At 40.8% G+C, this 21,467-nt stretch overlaps 1 protein-coding gene across 4 annotated transcripts in view; it reads left to right on the forward strand.

Annotated features, from left to right (window-relative positions):
* The window catches only part of LOC133209774 (sodium channel protein type 5 subunit alpha-like), a 212,753-nt gene that overhangs the window by 86,062 nt on the left and 105,224 nt on the right, over window positions 1-21,467 (forward strand). For 3 of the 4 annotated variants that reach the window (XM_061348581.1, XM_061348584.1, XM_061348592.1), the window contains exons 9-12: window positions 6,822-6,963; window positions 8,635-8,832; window positions 12,660-12,842; window positions 15,208-15,609. In XM_061348581.1, the coding sequence (XP_061204565.1) occupies window positions 6,822-6,963; window positions 8,635-8,832; window positions 12,660-12,842; window positions 15,208-15,609 (925 nt within the window). The remainder of the gene's footprint in view (window positions 1-6,821; window positions 6,964-8,634; window positions 8,833-12,659; window positions 12,843-15,207; window positions 15,610-21,467) is intronic. The other variant, XM_061348599.1, reaches the window with a different exon arrangement.

Here is a 21,467-nt window from a genome sequence, read left to right on the forward strand (position 1 = left end):
TAAAAGAGCCACATTGCAGCAGAGTTCTTCCTCTCGCTGCTTGAATGCATGCATGGAGGAATCTGATGTCTCAGGCTGAACCAGTGCTTTTCCATATGCCTGAGCAAGTAACCAGTGAGGGAGGCTGAAATTTCTTCCTGGATTCAAGTCAGTAGCATGCACAGGTCAGTGCGTGCTCTGAGCCTGTGAGCAAGCCTGCTTTCTCCTCCAGTTTTGGTTCCTGGTCTGTTGCTCTTTATTCTGAGGTATTCTTCTTACTCCCCCACCTCACCCCTTCCTTGCAGCATTTGGTTGGCTTTGCTTGTACTTCCTTCCTTTCAGACCATTGGCAGCCCTTGCTTTAAAAAATGCCCTTCAGATTCTCTCTGACCCCATAGAAGCCTGGAATGAGAGCTGCTGGGGGCTTCTACTCATACATTTGAATATGAAGCAAGCTCTATGAGTCAGATGGTAATTAATAGGGAATTTTAAGTGAGACCCTGTGACCATGACTAGTTTTGAATATAACAAAATGAGAAAGAGCAGGGGAAGGAGAGTGACGTGTGAACCTGTGACTTTCAGGCAGACTGAGCACCCACTGATGGCTGGGGTTTGGCCCCTTTCTCCTATATGCCCAGTTGCCCTTACAGCATACATTTTAAAGGTATTTCCCTCTTTCAGAACTGTCAGATAGGAGCAAATGTTAGTCTAAGGGGTTTTGCTCCCTCCAGCCCCACTGCACAGTATGCAGTCCTTGTCTGGCTGCTGATCTCCTCCTTCAAAGCCAAGGGAAGTAAGAAAACATGGAAAGTGCAGAGAAAAACACACAGGACTTTGACTTAAAGGAGATTTAAGCCTTTCTTTTGTGTCCTAAGGACTTCAGCATGAAGGCGCAGGCTGAGAAAGACTCTACTGTGCATCAGCAAGCCTTGGAGGTCGTGGCACTGTGGCCTTCTATCTTTTATTGCCAGGCTTTGAAACCCTGCTGTGTGCATCAAGGCAGTTTCCATTCCTCTGGAATTAGCTATGTGTCAGAGATGTCAGCTGTAAACATTTCAGCTTGGTTTATAAGTTCTTGGGCTTAAGATGACACCTAAGCAGGAACACTGAGGGTCCCTTGCCACAACATGTCTGGTTTGGTGTTTTTGTTTGGTTTTTTGTTTTGTTTTGTTTTTATAATTTTGGGTTGTCTGTGGCATGCACTTTATCGCCCATTATTGCTTCTTTCATAAGCAATTTGGTGTAGGAAGCCAGGTGTGCCTTTGCAACCTAAACGAAGTGAAAGTACAGCTTTTACTTTACAGATGTTGTAGTTGTCATTTGCAGCTGTTTGATGCTAGCTCCTGGTAACATGTGGACAATTCTCCCTGTATTTTCAGGGTTTGAGTTACAATCCAGCACATGGTAGTTTTACAAATCTCTTATTGCACAATCCTATTGGCCACTGCAGTCTGGATCAGCAGGTTACTTGGCTTGCCTAGATTAAACTCTTGAGGCAGAGCATTTTGTAATTATGCCTGTAGCTACAACTCTCTGGCATTCCCAATCTGTGTTACTTAAAACAAAGCTGTTTCTTATGTTCTTTAATTTCCTGCACCAATGCCAGCTTACAGTAATAATTACAGCCTGATGGATAGGTAGGTAGACTGATGCTTTTAACTTTTCTGAATCAATGACGCTAATTTTATTGTGATCAATTGAACAGCATCCTGTGAGGCTCCTGCAGAGGATGTAGCTTGTTGTAGCTTTTTGTTGTTGCCCATCCCTGTGCATCCAAGGAGAGTGCAATCCTGTGAAATGCTTCCCCAAGGAAAAAGAAGCTAAAGCGCTTGCTGAAAAATCTGAAGGGGAAGGCTTAGTATTATACATTGAAGATGCTTCAGCAAAATCTTGAGACTCCTTAAAAAATCCCTAGAGGAAATGGTGTCAGTTGCAGAATAATATTCTTATATGAGAGCCTTACACCTAAATTTCTACAAAGTGTTTTTTCTAGGAAACAGCATTTTGTTTTCCTCTCAGTGATTTTAACACATTCCCATACCCCATGGGTTATCACTTCTGTTGGCTACAAAAGATGGTGACCAGGAATAGATGTAGGATATTTTGTCTCAAGTGTTTAGTCTCTGTAAGAAGGACATGAGGTAACATAAATATAATTTTTGAGTCAGATTTCATGCTTTACATGCTGAAGACACCTTTTTTGAATGTTCTTACACCTGAACACATTATTAGGGAAGCATATTGTCCTGGTTTCAGATGGGTTAGAGTGAATTTTTGTCCTAGTAGCTGGTACAGTGCTGTGGTTTGGATTTAGTATGAGAATAAGTTTATAATAAACTGATGTTTTCAGTTGTCCCTTAGTATTATCCTAAATTTAGGACTTTTCAGCTTCTCGTACCCTGCCATTGAGTGGACTGGAGGGGCATCAGAAGCTGGGAGGGAGCACAGCTGACAGCTGACCCAACCTGGCCCAAGGGATATTCCATACCATATGATGTCAGCTCAGTATATTCTTCATTTTCTGTCCTATTAAACTCTCTTTATCTCAACTTACGAGTTTTCTTGCTTTTACTGTTTCTATTTTCTCCCCCATCCAGCCACAGTGGGGGAGTGAGTGAGCAGCTGTGTGGTTCTTAGTTGCTGACTTACGGTTAAACTACGACACATGTACACTCACTGTATATACCCTCGCAGACAGACACTTTCATACCAGCAATCTACTGGTGAGTGGAAAAAGTTTTGTAGACACATAAAGACAGAATGAAGCATGAAAAAATACTAACTGTACTATAAACAGAAAATAGTCTTCTCGGATGACATCGCTCACTTTCAGTCTGAAGAGTGCAGCTCCATGTCCTAGGGCTTTCACAAGCAGTTGTGCTTTGAGCAGTTGCTCTGATGTTCTTCTGCATCAAAACAGTTTCCCCAGGAAGCAACAATGACAGTGAAACTAGCAGTGACTTTGTAGCCTCTAATCTCATCATGACAAGAGGTTCCTATGAAAATACATTTGCAGTGCTCCTAATATTTCATTTCTTTCAGACTCTCTTTTCAAAATGGTGAAGAGATTAGGAGGAAAGTCTTTATCGTATTGACGTTTGTGGCAAAATTTCCATTTGGCTAAGATTTCAGGCAACTTACTCTAGATGAATATTTATTGCCTACCAACTGCCCTGCCTAGTCTCACCATTAATCACCATCAAGTTTCTTGCATCTGTATACAGATATTTTAGCCATTACTAATTACGTTAAGGTATGAGGAATGAGGCCAGCTCAGTGGAGCCACTTTAGATTGGCCTTTTGTGGAAGACTAAGGAAAAGCTTTCCACCTCTGGACATGATCCCTTAGTTTCCAGCCAAGCACAGTGTGTGAGTACAGTCATTTTCTCACGGCAGAAGGAATGAGCCTTACAAATATTTTCATGTCTTGTCTGGATACAATGTCTTGGAGCAAGCAAGCAGAAAGGGTTTCCTTCTCAGGAATCCAGAGAACCCATTTCTCAGAGCTCTTGAACAGTGTTGGCAGCATGTCACGGGCACTAAAGGATGTCTGCAGCAGCAGAACAGAGGCAGAAATCTCACCTCCCTATGGCAAAGAGTGACAATAAATGCTTCCTTTGGGAGAGAGGAGATTTGTGGTGTATGATGTCACTGACTCCATGGAGGTACACAACTGTTTATTTAACAAAGTCGCTTGATTATATACTTTAAGCTTACAAGGGTGTTATGACATGGCCATGTTAAAAAGGACATGGAACGGTTGGAACAAGTCCGGAGGAGGGCCGCGAGGATGATCAGGGGACTGGAGCACCTCCCATATGAAGATAGGCTGAGAAAGTTGGGGCTGTTCAGCCTGGAGAAGAGAAGGGTGATTGAAGACCTCATAGCAGCCTTCCAGTATCTGAAGGGGGCCTATAGGGATGCTGGGGATGGACTCTTCATTAGGAACTGTAGTGATAGGACAAGGGGTAATGGGTTAAAACTTAAACAGGGGAAGTTTAGATTGGATATAAGGAAGAAGTTCTTTACTGTGAGGGTGGGGAGGCACTGTAATGGGTTGCTCAGGGAAGCTGTGAATGCTCCATCCCTGGTGGTTTTCAAGGCCAGGTTGGACAGAGCCTTGGGTGACATGGTTTAGTGTGAGGTGTTCCTGCCCATGGCAGGGCGGTTGGAACTAGATGATCTTAAGGTCCTTTCCAACCCTAACTATTCTATGATTCTGTAACAATTAACCAATAAAAACCTGCTGCACGAATATTCCTCTACAGGTTACTCAATCACTGTTTTTCGTAACCATTTCCTTGTTATTGTTTCTAGCTGATATGTGCTTTAGATGTAGCAGTCTATGTTATTGCTTAAACAGTCATCCCTCTTACAGGCTATGTTTCTTTTTACTGCTATGTAGAGGTTAAGCACAAAATTTCTTTTGCTCCCAGAAACTCCTATTTGAAACAGTTTATGAGGAACAAACATTATTTTTCTCCTTGGTCTGCTTACACCAGCACTTTGCAGTTAGTCTCGCATATGCAGCTGCATTGTGTTCTTAAAGTGGTCCTCAACAGAGATTTAGCGAAAAGTCTGCCTCAAAGAAAGGACATTAATATAACGGAAATATTCAATTTGCATCTTCATATTTTAGCAAAAAAAAAAAAAAAGCTGAGATTTCTGCATTTTATTCTCTTCTAACTCAGTAATGTTACTGTAGATTTTATTCAGATATGGCTCTTACCAGGAAACAATAGGTAGTCAAAGTATGAAAGATCTATAAGGAGGCATTTCTAGGCTGGCAAGGAAAAAAAATGAAGTGTCTCTATCTTTTTGTGAGATATAGTTACTATTGTCTAAATTCTCAACTGATATTAGCTAAATTGGCTGTACATAAGGTGGCAGAATCACTTATATTCTCACTTGTGTTACATTTAATTCATTAAATATTTCATTCTTTTGCATTTTTATTGCTTTATCTAGAGATTGCTGCAAAGAAGGATATGCACAATTTGCAGTGCTTCAGCACTCCTTTTTTCAGTGTTCAAAGCAGGCTTACTTAAAAATTTATGCTTGACTACCAAAATTAAATTAAGCTTCTTAAAGTGTTGTTGGATGTCTAATGTTTGTGGCTGACACCATAGATTTGTGTAACTTCAAAACCTATAGTAATGTATTCTCATCTCAGCATGCAATACAGAGTTGCTATCCTGTGCTGTACGAATTTATATCACTATAAAATTGCTATATTTTAAAAAATCCAGACCATCTTCGATTTTCACATTGAGGCACACTGCTTTCTCTGGAGTCAATTTCTTTCTTGGGTGGCATTTTAAAAATTACGTTATTATTGTTACTGCTTTGCATTTTGATTCGTGGCAATATTCTTCTGTAAAAAATAGCAGTGACTGAAACACTCTATGCATTTCAATACTTTTGCTAGGAGAAAAAGAAGTTTAAAGACGTACACATTGGACACACTCTACATGACTGGTGATGGGTCTAAAATGCCTGGATATTGCAATAATCATCCTATCTGAAGGCAGATCAGAAAACCTTGTTTCCTTCATCTGACAGGCAGAACATCAAGCTCACCATCTGCCGGGACAGAGGGTATTGCTCTGTTATCAAAACACTGCCTGGACATTGGTCTCTCTCAATATCTCTGATGTCTGACAAAGTGCTTTCACAATCCCTCTTGTTCTAACCATCCATAGTTATGTCAGCTAGAGTTTGCATTGAATGATAAAAGGTTCATCCCTCACTGAACCATGGAGAATAGAGGGAACCAGCATTACTGCTGAGATCTGCTTCTCCAGATAGGTGGTTCCCACCTAATAAATTCTCAAGTACTGTAGGGATCCAGGACACTGACAATATCTTTGATTTCATATTCCCTTTCTATGATACATTCAGCAGTAAGTCTTTGCATATTGCTGTATGTCTTCAGTCTCTGATGGGGGATATCTTATGCTTAGGAAGTGCTTTGTGATATGCAAGAGGTGTAGGGTCCTTTGTGTAATCATATTGAACTGTTCTGGGAGAGAGGATAGATAGCTGATCTTGTGTTTCACTTGATGATGTAATTCAGTAGTTACATAGTACCACTGAGAGCATTTTTTATGTATTCTGGCATATGTGGCTAGAAAATTACTTGTAAAGAGACTCAAAGCTTAATGCGAGTATGAAATTCATGCTGTCTGTATGCCATGTGATATATGGATCTGCAAGACACAGAAGGAAAACATTTTCCTGGTAGAAACAGAAAATCTCATGACTCCAGATTATGGTGGTAAATGGAACAAAGGCTGAGTTTCTTAGATTAAAGATTTAGTCGTTGCAGTGGACGAGGGCAAGATCAGGCAGAGTAAACAACTGGGATGGCACATGCTGATGTCATACAGCCAGTGTCAAACTACGTAACCAGAAAAGGAAGTTCACTGACCCAGTATTTCCCACAGCTGTAACAGGAGACACAAAGTTTATGATTCCTAATTAGGAATAAGTACAAAGAGAAATCATATTTAAACACTAAAATCCTGCTTAGGCACCTAATTCTGGTCTATTCCAGATACTTGAAATGCTAAGTGCTCATTTGCCATTGCAGCTTGAACTATGGTTGCCTTTATCCAGTTTATCCTTTGGAAAGAAAAATAAAGTTGCAAAGATCTTTTCTATTATGAAGTTAGCATCCACCTTTCCACGGTTTTATCCAGTGAAGGAATTTACTGACAATCGATAAATTTGAGGATCTGTGCTTTTGACAAAGAGCGTTCAGTATGTTCTCCTGAAAGTCAGTTTCTCCATGCTGAAGCTGTAAATGGTGCATTTAACATATTGCCTTTCCTGTTTTGCAGCACATGTCCTGAGGGATATATATGTCTGAAGGCTGGGGAAAATCCTGACCATGGTTACACAAGCTTTGATACTTTTGGCTGGGCCTTTCTCTCTTTGTTCCGTCTTATGACTCAAGATTATTGGGAGCGGCTTTATCAACAGGTATGACAATGTTTTTTTTACTCTTAAAAATATAAGATAAACACATCGGCTTGTTACAGTTATATATGCAATAGTTAAAGACAGGAAAGAATTGTTTATTACAGGTAAACTGTTCTCTGTGTGTTCTGGAGAAGGACCACAAATTGTTACAATTAATTTCTTTGGAGTGATGATGTGAGGTGACATTAGGCTGGGTGTTTGGGGAAAGGGGAGAAAATTGGTACCGAAAAGACCCTTTTAATGGGTAAGTCACCTGAATCTAAATGAAGTTTCGCATTTAAAAAAGATCACCACATAATGATTTTTTTGGTGGCTGTTGTACTAATCTTTTGAGTCCAGCTCAAAAAAGGACTAGAGAAACACCTGTGTGCTTGGCATATCTGTTTTTGCAAGGCATGGTAATGAACACAGTCAGCAAATGGCAAGACTACCTCATCCATGTCAGTTCTCCCTGCTGCAAGATTTTCAGCATGGACACCCAACAGCCAGAGGCACAAATGGAGTGAGAGTCAACTTAAGAGTCATGTGGGCAAGGTGGTGTGCTAGTAAATGCTCATTTTATCATGCATTTCCTGAAGTGCGTGTGAACTCTGAAGAGCTGCATATGATAGTTTCCTACTGAATTACATAGTCTATCCATGAAGCCACTGAAGATTTATTTCTGAATCTCAAAACTGCCAAAATCAAAACATGCTCCTAAGGAAATCAAGAGAGGTAGTGCTGGGAGATAATACTCTGAAGGCACTGAGGTAGATATCTTTGAAGGTATTGGGGATTTCAGCTTCACATGCAGCCAGTTATACAATTTCAGAAAAATATAAAACAATGAAATTGAAGATTCTTTAAACAACTATATTCATTTACTTGGCACAGAGCTGCATGTGCAGCTCTGAAAGACCGAAACCGTAATAGCAAATAAGTGTGATTACTCCCGTTTATTATTTGACCTTATAATATTACACAGGGGTTTCTATCACTAGCATCAGTCATTGACTATGGGACATATCTGTAATACAAGTTCAGCCTGTTACCCTAGACTCCAGTTATGCCTATAAACCTGGTGAAGAACCAGGTAATACAGGCAACAGCAGTCAAAGTTGGGTTCTTCTTAGGCTGAGGCAGATGCCTAAGTAGCAGATGAGGTTCAGATGAGTTGCATCCTAAAAGTATTTTTTTCTCCCCATTGACTGTAAAGGACCTAGATGGTGGACAACTAAAGGGATACAACTTGAATTCCACTTGGAAAGTTTCCATGCACTGGACAAAATAGATTGAGTTGTGTGTGGGAAGCTTTCACTGCAACTGATTGCAATATTATCTATTCTGAAAGAAAACCAGTAGAGATACTTTGTGAAGGAGGAAATAATTCTTCTTTAGAAATTAATTTTGCTGCAAGGCACATAATTTTTGACTAAGATATAAAAATGTATTGGTGAGATTATTTCCTAGTGTGTGGTTGTCATTTGTCATCAAAGGGATTCTGTTCAGGCTATTAACAATGGCTGAATTATATGATATTGTAAATGTAAGGTTTTGGGTTTTTTTTTTAAATAAGTTATAAAATCTTTTTTTCCTTGAAAAACCCCCAAAACAAGGACAAAAAAACAGGAAAAAAAAAAAAAAGCACCACATTTTAAACAAGTAATAGTGATTTTACTTCTGTGCTTGCAGACTCTCAGATCTGCTGGGAAGATCTACATGCTTTTTTTTATGCTCGTCATCTTTCTGGGCTCATTTTATCTGGTCAACCTAATTTTGGCTGTTGTGGCCATGGCATATGAAGAGCAGAACCAAGCCACTATTGCTGAAACAGAGGAGAAGGAAAGGAAGTTTCGGGAAGCCATGGAGATGTTAAAGAAAGAGCAGGAGGTCAGTAAACTATGTGACACGATTAGCCTTGGGTAACTTGAACAGGTGGTACCTTGAGATTCACATTTTCCCTATTTTACGTTTATGTGATAACCAAAGTAAGAGTTTGTTTCAAAGCAGCTTAATGTTTATTGTCCTGGACAGAGTTATTACAATCCTTGATAAAGGAAAGGCCCTTCCTGCTAGGACTGGGGCCATTTAGGGTTTACATATCCAGAGCTGTAGTGGTTTAACTGTACCGTATATGCCAGCAGAGGAATTCGTGTTGGTTGGCATGCAAGACATTTTGATGATTGTATAACTACATTTGTGTTTGAGCACAAACCAACTATTTTAGTAGCTCAGCCAGAGCCCCAGCTGAACCTTGTTCAACCACCACTTCAGCTCATGTTCATTTCCTCACTGTCTCATTCAAACTGCCATGAATATCCAACTGCCCAATAATAAAGATAAAGATGTAGGATAATCTGTTTGAAGCACATGCAACCTCATTCCTGAACAAGTAAACAGTCAGATCTTGACATTAACTTTGCAAATTATGCACAGGATATGGATTTAATGTTGTGCTGTAAGTTTAAACAAAACAGGGAGGCCAAATGGTGGATGTAGCCATATAGCCTTAATAACACTAGTTAATTTGCATGTGGTTTTTGTGGGGTAGAAAGCCTTTATTAAACAGCTGAACAGAACATTTTAGGTTCTGTGAACAAGAAGACAATAAGAAAATAAGTCTGAAATAACGCATAACACTGTAGTTCAGATAAATAAACCCTTAATGCACAATATAAACTAATACACATTATTTTCTTTTGGGTACATATGGCTTCAAGGCCTAATCCAAAGCCCATTTAAATCCTTGGATAGAAAACAGAAAATGCAATTCACTCTTGATAAAGTGCTAGCGGAGGCTTATACATCATTTAAGTCCTTTTAAAGATCCTCTTTGATGGTTTAAGTAATAGGTAAATGCAATTTAGTTTGTGTACAGGCACTTTGAACAGAGTAACTTTCTGCCATAACCTAAGGGAGCAAACTGAGCTCCAACTTGTACCTATTTTATACAATTTTTTGTGTGTTTTAACTCCAGCTGTGCTCTTCCTAATAACAGTCCCAGCTATAATTAAAGCTGTTTAAGAATTTCCTTTTGAAGGCTTTGATTTCAGTTAAGCCTGCATGTACACACAAAAAGGAACATTAAGCCCTGAAAATCGGAATGTGTCAAAATTAAATTTGCTCATGAAAACCTAAATTATTTCTATTTGTCTATATGCTTTATAACTTAGTCTTTCCTTCAGTCAACCATGTCTCATTTTTTCCCATGCCCTGTTCAGTACAAAGGGTGGACAAAAAGTGCATGACTCAAAGGTAGCTCTTCATTTTCTCATCATTTGTTCTGTAGCATTAGGTCAGCTTAAGCAGACTTCCTGATCCAGGCATTCAAAGTCTGCTTCAAAGAAAAAATGACTAACATCCTCAGACGTTGTTCAGTGCCTCTTGTCACTGCTCAGACTCTGTGTGCTTCAAAAATACTCTTTTGTATTTGTAATACTCCTGGAGAATTATCCTAATCTTATGGAAAGGAAACTTTGGAGCAGAGCAATTGGGGTCCATCATGTTCAGCAGTGAAGCCCAGTAATTCTGTGAATCAACTCCCAGTATCTCAGATTAGGCATCTGGAAGAAGAAGCTCAAAATAATGAATTGGGCGGCTGCACTGTGTAGCTTTCAGATGTCTTTCTCAGGGGTCTTGCCCTGGTCAGAGCTGCTTAGTTTTAATCTTGCTCTTCAAGCCTTTATCAAGATCTTGGTTTTGACTTTCCCACTGTACTGCCAAGTTATTGCTTCAAGTCCTATTCCCTGCATAATCCTCATTTCAGGGCTCACATGAACTGAGTTTTTCTCCCATCCTTCAGCCACCACCCATCCTTACCAGACATGTCTGGTCCCACATGCCTTTTTTGCCCCTGGGAGTTACTACAGTGGGTTATGGCTCCAGTGCTTGAGGGGCCAGACATGGTCCAGCCACAGGAACCAAACCAGAAAGGGTAGATGGGCAGGATGTGGGGATAGCCTCCATGCTCTGAGAAACAATTTAGTCCAATAGCTGGAAAACGCACGCAGGGCAGAAGCAATTGGACCTAAGAAATAGGCAAGAAAATGCTAAGAAACTGTAAATTGGCTTGTTTTGCAATAAGGGTACAACATGCTTGGTAGTACAACCTACAATATTTTCTATGTCAATAAAATGCAGTCAGAAAGGAAAGCCAAGACTTGTTAGAACATCTTTTACGTTGTGCAGTATAAAGAGAGCGCAAATATAATTGATAGGCCTGCTTGGGGACTATCAGTCAATTTACACAATTGGTCTAACACTTTCCTAAACCTGAACTTAACAACAGAAGACTTGGCTGAATCTTTATGAAGAGAAAGCACTTCAGCATAGCAATTAAATCAATTGACTCAGGAAAAAAAACCAACCCCAAACCGAACAGCCTGGACCAGTGTCTGAGTCCTCCTCCTCTCTGCTCTAAGCAGCTTGCTCATGAAAGATATTTCCCACAGGAATTAAGTTTTGTTGTGTTCTCAGCTTGATAGAGCTACCACTACTTCTTGAAATACATGATTGATTCTTTACACGGCTGTTAAGTGCCTTCACTTTCCTTGGACTGATGCCTGTGGGAGGAAGGGAGTATTTTGCTGTGGAGAGCTGATTGTCTGTTCGATTCTAGTGGCTTACAGACAATAGCACTGGGGATTTGTCCATTTTTCCTGTTCTTGGAAACCTGGAGAGGCCTTTCCCTACCCCCACTGTAATTCTCTTGCTTTATGTGTTTCGCCAGGGGGGTCTGCAAATGGTCATGTCTCCAGAACACTGATGTGGCTACCGCTGAGATTCCAGTACCTCCAAACCTAACCTTGTGCTTTGTTGTCAGAGCCCCCTTGTCCTCCTGCCTCCACCAGGGATGGAGACACAGTGCATAGTCATGGGCTGCAGCTTCTTCCCTGCACTTACTAATTCTTACTCCTGGCTCTTGATTTGTTTCCAAGGTTGTGGCGTTGTGCGCTCAGGCTTTTGTATTTGGCTTCTGCTGGGTTTCTGGCAGTTGGTCTGTAACCAGTCAGCTCCTGCAGCAATCCCAACAGGTTGCCAGCACAGCACCAAAGCACACAGCGAAGCAAAGTCTGCCTTATCACCAGTTAAGACGACAGTTTTCTCTTTACATCTCTGATCATAGCTGCCTGCACTGCTGGTTGGGATAAGTGTTTATTAAAGTGTCCCAGCTGAATTGCTTGGTGTTCCTAGCATCCCTTTGTGATAGGAGAGCAATCAGCTTGGCTTCCCTGCTGTCGAGCCCTCCTGGTTCAAGGGGTTGAAGGCCAGGGAGACCTTAATCTGAGATTTCCTAACTTGAGACTTTTTTGACTGGCGCCAGGAGTGTTACTCCAGAGGCATGTGTGCACACTGGCTATTCATCTTGTGAAATGTTGAGGGATCTTGTGTGTGAGCTCCATGTAAACCACATCTTTTTATGCAGCCATTCATAATGATCCATCGTAGGATCTTGGTCCAGGCCTGCATGTGTGGGTGTCTACTAAAAACATGTTGCGCTTATTGTTTATTATGGCTAGTTGTAGAGGTTAGAAACAGTTTAAGACAAATTCCAGCCATGTGAGACACTTTTATGGTTAATGGCTGCTTGACATTTTTAATTCACGTCCTGTACAACCTTAAAACTTAAAATGTAAAATAATTGCTGAGCAGAGTATTAGTTCTAATTGAGATCCTTAAATAACAAATTTTGCATCTTCTACTATTTTCTGGTTTAGGCACTAGCTGCTAAAGGAATTGATTCAATGTCACTTAGTTCATTGGAAATGTCACCTTTAGCATCCAAAAATGCAAAGGATAGAAGAAATAAACGAAAGAAAAAGAAATCTTTGGGGACAGAAGAGTATGGTGAAGACCAAAGGAATCCTAAGTGTGACTACGATGACGGTCAGAGGAGAATGGTAAGCCATGGTCTGAAACGTCACTTATTCCACACTGCATTTTTCTGAACAGGCCAGTTTCTGAATTAAAGCTGAAACTTTCAGCTGCAGAGAAGTATCAAATACTTAGTATCAGGTCTGACCTGCAGAGAGTATTAGAACAGTGGAAGGAAACATATTACCACTTTATTTTCAAAGTGAATTAAAAACGTGTATTAAACATTCTTAAAAATCTGTTTTGTTTAGATTTTTTGCCTTTTTTTTTTTTTGCTTCAAGATTACCCACAGTCTGATTTATTTACTTTAATTCCATTCATCTGATTATACCTATTCTATCCCTATTAAAGATAAAAAAATATTCTTAAAAGAAATCTGTAAAGCTTAAAAAGAGAAGAGAGGAGGAGAAAAGGAGAAAGCTTTTCTCCAAGGGCTTTTAAAATGCTACACAAAAATGTTATTAACATTTTTATATTCCTTTGCTAGTTGCCTTCAAGTCAAAACTTTGTGGCGTTTGTTTCTAATTTCTATTGCAGGGAAAAAAATAGAGTGAGACTGTTGTTAAACAGCATTTTATATAAATGTAACTGACATGCATGAATATGAATTTGCACATGCTATATATATCAGAAATAACTTCAGATAATTTGTCTTTGCTTAACTGAGGGCAGAGTTTAAATCAGTTTATTTTGGGTTTTTTTGAATAGCCATGTAATGGGCTAAGTCTTTTTATATTTTGTTGTCAGTGAATTTAGATATATTTGGCAACCGTAAAAAACTCACAGAAAACATGTAAGTGATGTAAGTAAATGTGACCAATTAAAGACTCCCCAGCTCTCAAAAATTGCACAGAGCTGGGTTTCTGTAAATGACATGCATTTGTAATCTAATAGTTTTTGTTGTTGTCTCATTGGTCGAGTGGGTGGCATTGCAAATTACACCTTTGTTAAAGCTAAAATTGCTCTTTAGTTTCATTCTGGATGGCTTTCCTGACACCACATACCAGAATGACCGTGGATTGGAACTGTGCATTGCCAGTTTGTTTCTAAGACTTCTTGTTTTCACTTTTTGCCCCTGGATGTCATATGCATGAGAAATACGGGAGACACATTTCAAAGCTTATAGTAAATCTTCTCTGCAAGGCTGCGTCTGGCATGGTTGGAGGGAGTATGGCTGAGTCATCATTCAGATGCTATCTGTGCATCTGGAAGTGTGTTGCCATCAGAAATCAGTCTCAATAACTGTGCCATGGAAACCCAGGCATGGGGCTTTGACCTGTTAAGATGTGGTAGCAATCCAAACGTGGTGTTTTTAGTTAGAAGGGGCCTGGATTTTGTACTCTTCCTTGTACCAGTGTCACAAAATAGCATCATTATGTAACTCAGTGGTGTAAGGTACAGTGCAAAATGAAATCAGGCTTCATTTGGTTTATCTGGCTTGTGGATGCTGTGGAGATCCAACCTCTCTTCATAAATGCTTTGCTCATGAGAAAGTTCTGAAGAAGCGGAAAATTCTACACTGGCAATAAAATCAAAAGTACGTTCTGCCTAAATGCTCTTATTCCAATAATTTCTTCTTCAGATACAAGGGAAGGGTATAGACTTGAACTCCTTATGTTTTTTCTGAACATCCTTTTTACTCTGCCAGGGTTTAGGTGTGTGCAGTCCTTGGCTACATCTTGCTGATGCTCTGTCAGAGATGCACTCTCACTAGCTGATGTCAGAGTGGATCGTCAAGGCTGATATTTGAGTGTGAGGGACACTGCTGTTTATTTAGGTTACCTATCCCTTGAAGCAGCTATGTGCATTTGGATAATCATTTTAGAAGCTAATAAACCATATTCCCTCTTCTTGCTCTTGTTTTATTTTCTTTTCCTTTATCACCTTCTTCCGTCGTATTCTGCTGCTTCTTCTTCCCTCTTCTTCTCATTTTCCCTGCAGTTCATTTCCTGCCCTATTTCTTTATCTCTTCTTCTCCTACTGCAACATTCCTTCCCTAGCTGTTATGAAGATGTGTGATAATGCAGTAAACTGGAGCTGGATCCCTTTCCATGCTCCTGTCTTCCACTCCTTGCGCTGCCTTCCCAGGTCCTTTGGCACTTATCAGATGGGAGGGGAGTTGAAGCTAAGGAAGTTATCGTGCTACGAGGTGAATGCCACCTTGACCCTTCCTATTTCAGAACATCTTTAACTGTCGATTGTTAGACAAATACCTAGTGGCTAGGAATTCAACATCTTAAGGTTGAGAAGGTTTAATAAGTGTAATTCTTTCTCTGACGCTCTTGATTTAAAATGGAACCTGCTGCTCTCCCCAGACCTTACCTCGCTCCTGAAAACATGTTGCAAAATGTTGTTTCTCTTTCCCCTTTTTCCTTTCTGGGGGCTTCTAGACTCTCCTTGGCATTAGTTATGGTCCCAATGCAAACTTGGTGAAGCGCAGAACCAGCCACGGAAGCATATTCAGTTTCCGACTCCGTGGCAGAGACACTGGCTCCGAAACAGATTTTGCCGATGATGAGATCAGCACTGCTGGGGAAAATGAAAGCCACCGGGGCTCTCTCTTAATTCCAAGATCTGGGAGGCGTCCAAGCATGCAGAGTCAAGTGAGCCATAGCTCTCACCCTGCTACTCCCAACTACACCCAGACGGGCAAAAGGAACAGCTCAGTGGATTGCAATGGTGTGGTTTCCCTGATAGGAGGAGGCATCGGGGCACTCAACCCAGACCCTGCTTCTCCTGCAGGGTTACTGCTCCCCCCAGTTATTATGGAAAAACGTGGGACAGGCGACCTGGTGAGTACTTTATAACTTTTGTATGTGATTCATGCTCTTATTTCCTTCTAAATGTTGTTGGAGTTTACTGTAATTTATTTACATGATATGCAGTCTGCAGTGAGAAACCCAGACCCATCATCCTTGGCTGGGTGGGAAGGCAACAGGCTCACTAACACAAGTAGCGTGTGTCTAGTGCCACATAAAAATGCTTCATGACTTCTGCTGAGACTTACTCTTCAGAGCTGGCTAGAGGCAAATACCTAAATACTGGGTTTGATATGATTTTCTTTTCTTGTAGGGACATTTTTAGGTTGGTTTCTTTGCACATTGTCCAGTGGCTAGAAAACGATGTTTTAAAAATGGTTCTGTGTGACTCTTACTATCTTGAGACTGCATTTTCTTCCATTGGTTGCTATATGTTTGCATCTAACTTTTACTCTTCTATATCACTACTCTTAGAGGATTGTTCTTAGTTTTTCTCAGAAGGGTTTAGTATCCAGTTCAAGTAACACCCAGGAGAGATGAGTAGATAATCAACAGACTTTAAGCCGTTTGCAGATTGCCAAAGTCTTTGTTGCAAAGCACCACTGCTGCAAAATACTTAATAAGGCTATAACTAAAACTATTAAAACTGATACCTTTAGGACCCAAGCGTGAATTCACTTGGAAAACCAGGATATGGTGTTTTGGAAATAGCTGCTACACAGGCAGGGAAATTTGGACAGGTTGTCAGTTTGATATAGTGGGAGTTTATCTCTTTAATATAGATAATCTACATTGGAACTCATTACTCTCAGTAGTCTTTAAAGCAACAGACGTCTAGTCACTATGGTCAGTGTGGGTAGGATTTATTTCATCTTAGAGATCAAAAATGGGTCAGAATAAATCTCTGACCCTGGAGGTGCCTCTTTCTGTTCCCTTTAACTACAAGAGGAGCCCAAGATGAGTAACTCTACATTGCACATGTCTTAAGTCAGGTGAGATTAAGCTCACTCAGAGTAACAAGGTGCCAAAACTGGGTTACATTGGTGTGGAAAAGAGCAAATGTGATTCTGACATGTATTAGGCTAGTTATTCCCTGAAGAGAAAGGTGAGTGAGATGGATCCCAGATGTGTTGTCAGATTATCAGTAAACTGAGAAGCAGCTTTTTTCCTTTAGAGCCAGGCAGCTTCTTCCCTCTCAAACTTTGGATTGAATTTTTTTCTCACCTACTAGGGCATTCCCTGTAGTCCTGCAAATAGACTGTCACACTGTACATGAGAGGAGGGCCCCGCTGTGCATGGGAAGCTAGTTGGTGTGAGAATTATCTGTTTTGTTGACAGTTTTGAGGCTGTTGCTGCTTTTTCAGATGTCCACACCTTTGTTCATTTAGGACTTTGGTACTCCTGTTTTTACGCTCTGCAGACAAGAAAGATCAGCCCTAAGAGCAGTTTCTAGACAGCTAAGTAACAGAAACACTGATTGTAGATAGTACGGTTTTACTGGACTTAGCTTGGTGCAAGGAAAAAAGATGAGTATTAAAAAAACTATGGAAGAAAGTTTATGTAAGAAAAAAGAATTCTGAACCAAAGTAGAAAGGCTTGAGCAGATGAGCAGTGGATGTCCTCCTTTTCTCTGTAAGGAAGGCAGCTCCGCAGGCTGCTGAGGCTCTCCCAGCTTTCAGAAAAAGCTTAACAAAATGTGAGAGCACTCAACCTTTCACAGGAAATATTGGTGTTTTACAGGGTTGGGTCCTGAGGTGACAGGGAGGCTTTGAGCTCTGCTGGCATTTCTTTTTGCTTGCCAGATTCCTGCCTTTTAAAAGAATGGATTCTGAAAATTGAATGGCCCTGGTGGGTGAGCTCACTTGGCAGTTCCCTGGTCATCTAGGAAATACCATCCAGGCGCTATAGTAACAGATGCTCATTCAGTGATGCAGTGTGAAGGATGATGCGTCTTCTGCAAAACAGGTTTGGTATCTAATCTATCCAGAAAATGTGAGCTGGAGTTAAAAGCTAATTGGCAAGAAGCCCGTTGCTGTACAGATGTATTTGCTGCAGGAATCATAAGCGCCACGCAAAAGCGTGCAGCCTCAGCTGTGGAGCACAGGGAGAAGGAAATAGAAAATCTAACACCTAAGTATGCTCAGCGACAAATCAACATGCTTCTGCGCTTTGTGTTTGATTATTTTCATGTTTTTCTTATTAAAACTTGAAGTTGTTTGTTCTTTGTTAGCAGCTCCAGTTTCTGTTAAGAGTCTCTTGATATGTTTATGGGAGGCAAAAGAAAGATGTTGCAGGGTGAAGCTGAAGCTACCTTATTAACCCCACTGGCCCTGCAGCTGTTATTTATATTGTACAAGTGTAAGGCCAAAGTGAAAAAGGACCCACTTGTGCTATCTGTTGTGTCTTCCCTGAATAAAAAAAATGAAGGACCAGCACATGAAAATGCATCTCTGCAAGAAAAAAGTATCATTAAGCTCTGACTTGCAGCTTCCTGAGTTTTAAGTGTGGCTTCAATCATGTGAACACAATGTCTGAGTTGATGGAGCTGGCAAAACAGATTTTACGGCATTAGGTTTTGAAGATGCTTTTTTTCCAGGTCCCTCTGTGATGCTCAGCAGTATCAGATGACTGTAACACAGATCTGTCTGATTGCTACTGAGGAGGGAGACCACTGAATTCTGATTTGGGGAAAGCTGGGAGGAGTGCTTCTGATTTTAAAAGGCGTAGTAAATATCAAATGAGACCCGACCATCTCTAGTTGTGAGGTTCCAGCCTGCAGCCCTTAAGCAGACCATAGTTTCAGCAGGTGATTTCAAGCAGGATCTCCTAAGGTTTCTCAGGGAAAGCACAAGAAGTCATTAGCTGTTTTTGTGAATTTTAGCCCGACCAGTTTTAGTAACATTCAGCCTGCAGATTTTAGCTCGGGCAGAGTAGCTGGGACCATGATGCCTTTGTGGGCATTGTAAGTGCTACTCCTTGTTCCAGCCAAGGTAGCAGCTGAGCTGACATGAAGGCACCTGTGCAGCTTGTGCCCTCTCCCAGGAGAGAGGTGGCTGCAGCACGTTATCCCACTGTTCAGGCTGGTGGCTCAAATGAGTAGCCTCCTGACACTTGGCTGCAGAAGAATGTATAAGCTAAAGAAGCCAGTTTCAAATACTCTTCAGGTGGCTTTGGCTGCTTGGCACAGGTGGATGTGAGCGTGTTTCCATGAGTGTGCTTGCACTTGCCATCTCTTCCCCCTAATCCCTAAATACAGCTAATAAACCAGGAGAGGTTTCAAATAATCTTAATGGATGGTGTTTCTACCATCTTGTCATCTGGGGTAGTTGGACCAGTCAGCAGGCTTGCTGGCCATGTGCAGCATATTCCATGCAGAATGGCATTCATCCATGCAGTCTTCTGCATAAAAGTGGTCCTGCCAAGTCATCACGGGCTTCAGCCCATGAGCAAGAGGAGGGACATCCTATCCTCTGCAGGGAACTGATGCATTTTTGCATACTTTGCTACACCCATTAATGTTTCCACATAAGAGCACCCACAAGGAGTGATGGCAGTATTTTAGGGAAGCTCCCCTTGGCAGCACAGAGGGTTACACTGCAGTGTTAAAGCTAGAAACCCCACCTAGGTCATATGAAGAGCAAAGCAGTGCAACCTGAAAATATGAACTGCAAGTGCTCTCCACAAAGGTGGCTTTGGGTCAGGCAGTCTTCACCTGGATGGGAAGAGGAGCAGGCACTCAAGCCCAAGGGGTGTAGGGAGCTTGTCCCAAGAAATCTCTCTATTTACCTAGTTATTATTCTTGATATCACTGATGTATCCTGCAGAGGACACAATCAGGGCTGGTCCTGTTCTTCCACCAGCTTTCTTCAAGTGATGCAGTTGGTGATTTCATCAGACTTAGACCAGTGTAATTAAATAAGACACAAGCACGACTATGGTGGCTATACTTAAAGTCCTAAATTATTTTTTGTGTTTTTTTTTTTTTTTTTTTACTTTGGCCTGAAACTCAGGGTTTTGAAAAATGATATATTTTCATGATTCTGATGATTTGGGGGCTGGGAGTTTGGGATTTTGCCTTTTTTAGAGGAAGTCTGTACATTATACAAGTAACTTCAGGACACACTACAACCTAAAATTTTTGCACATCTCTGTACTATTTATTTGTAGCTGTGTATTGCTCTGTTGTGTTTTAGTGTTTCGTAGTTAAGAGGTTAGAATAACATCTCTCTTCAAGTTATTGATCTGTTTGAACAGAATTGGATTAAGTTAATGAGCTGCTATCTGGCACTCAATTTATCCATGGGATCTGATGAAGGTGAGTAAGTTGTCACCTGTGGTTGTCAGGAATTTCTTGAGAGTTAAAAAATACACATGACAGCATCCCCTCTTGTCTCTTAAATCCAGCTGGAGCCCTTTCTGTAACTCTGGGTGGAAATAGCAAGGTTTTTAGTTATCCTGAGTTTCCTGTTATTTTTGAGATTGGAATTGGTGGAGAAGAGGATGCAGGATTGAGGAGGTGGTTGTTCACAAGGGGCAGCTGACTGTTAACTGGTGGTCCCTACTGCTTTGCTCTACCTGAGGCACCTGCTCGACACAGCTTCCTGTGAGCCCAGGAGCAAAGCGGGGCCACCTGTGACATGGCTTTGGGATGGGCAATGAAGCCGAGATTGGAGCTATCTGGTTTCTGCCTCTGCACATACAACTCTTCCTGAATTTCCTATTAGTTGCATGTCTGTTTTTTCTCTTAGGAAACAAATGCCGAGTATTGCTAGCTTGTCAGGAGTGAAAACCACTGTGGAGTGAGCCCTTAAGGAAGTCCAGGCTGCTTACTGAGGAGCTTAACTGAGGATTTAGAAGCTTGCCTTTAGATAAACTTTTATTGTCTTTTTTTATTAAAGACCCCCAAAACCAACAAACACACACAAACCAAACCAAAACCAAAAACCATAAAACCCCCACAAAACAAACAAAAAAACCCCAACAAAACCCAAAACTAAAACAAAACAAATGGATAAACAAAAAATAAGATCTTGTCACTAAGCAAAAACCTGTCTTGCTGACCACATTGCTTTGAGGTTATTTGTTCACCGTAATACTGCCCCAAGGTAAAATTTCTTTCTTTCCTCCCTTGCTTTGCCACAGGACTGGTGAAAAGGGAAAGTGTTAGCAGTTTCCTTGTTCAAACCAAATATCAACAAAATAAGGCATCCAAGAATCACCACCATTAAGTTATATGGACAAAAGCAAGCTAACCCTGTGCTGCTGACACAAAGAGCTGTCACTGTGGCTCTAGTTCCTGTTCATTTCAAGTTTTGCTTGAGCACATCCTGAGTGTAAATCATTTAGATTTGACACAAATATTGCAATTTGCTCCAGTTTGCAATGCATCTCTTTAAATAATCAAGCATCCACAAAATTAAATGGCTTCTTTTTAATGTTGTGTGCTATTATGGTCACTTTCAATCTCATTAAATATTTGTGCTAGTGCCTTACTGGGTCCATTGTTCATGATGTGGCCTGTCCACCTCTTTTTATGCTTGAAAAGATTTTTACTGTACAATGAAAATTAAACCTGTCCCAGTTCCCAAATGTGGTCTTTAAAATGCTGCCGTGTAAAAGCCCATCCTCACATAACAGTTTTGATATAGCTCAGAACTGTAGGCACTGAGAAGAAAGTAATTTTGCAGTGTTACGCATCCTCATTTACATGTAAATTACTGAATAGTATATTTGTCCCTATAGAATTTAGCTAATCCAAAGGAGAAACATTTCCAGTCAATCAGGGAGGAACACAAATAATCTCATCCTGCTGGAGGTGCCTCTGCTGAACTCCATTGTGATTTCTCATATGGACCCTAAGGACAATCCTTACATAACTGTGGGGACTGTTG

The sequence above is a fragment of the Neopsephotus bourkii genome, unplaced genomic scaffold (genome assembly GCF_033783945.1).
Source record: "Neopsephotus bourkii isolate Nb327-2 ecotype Australia unplaced genomic scaffold, CSIRO-AGI_Nbou_v1 NB_53, whole genome shotgun sequence".
Taxonomy (NCBI): Eukaryota; Metazoa; Chordata; class Aves; order Psittaciformes; family Psittacidae; genus Neopsephotus; species Neopsephotus bourkii.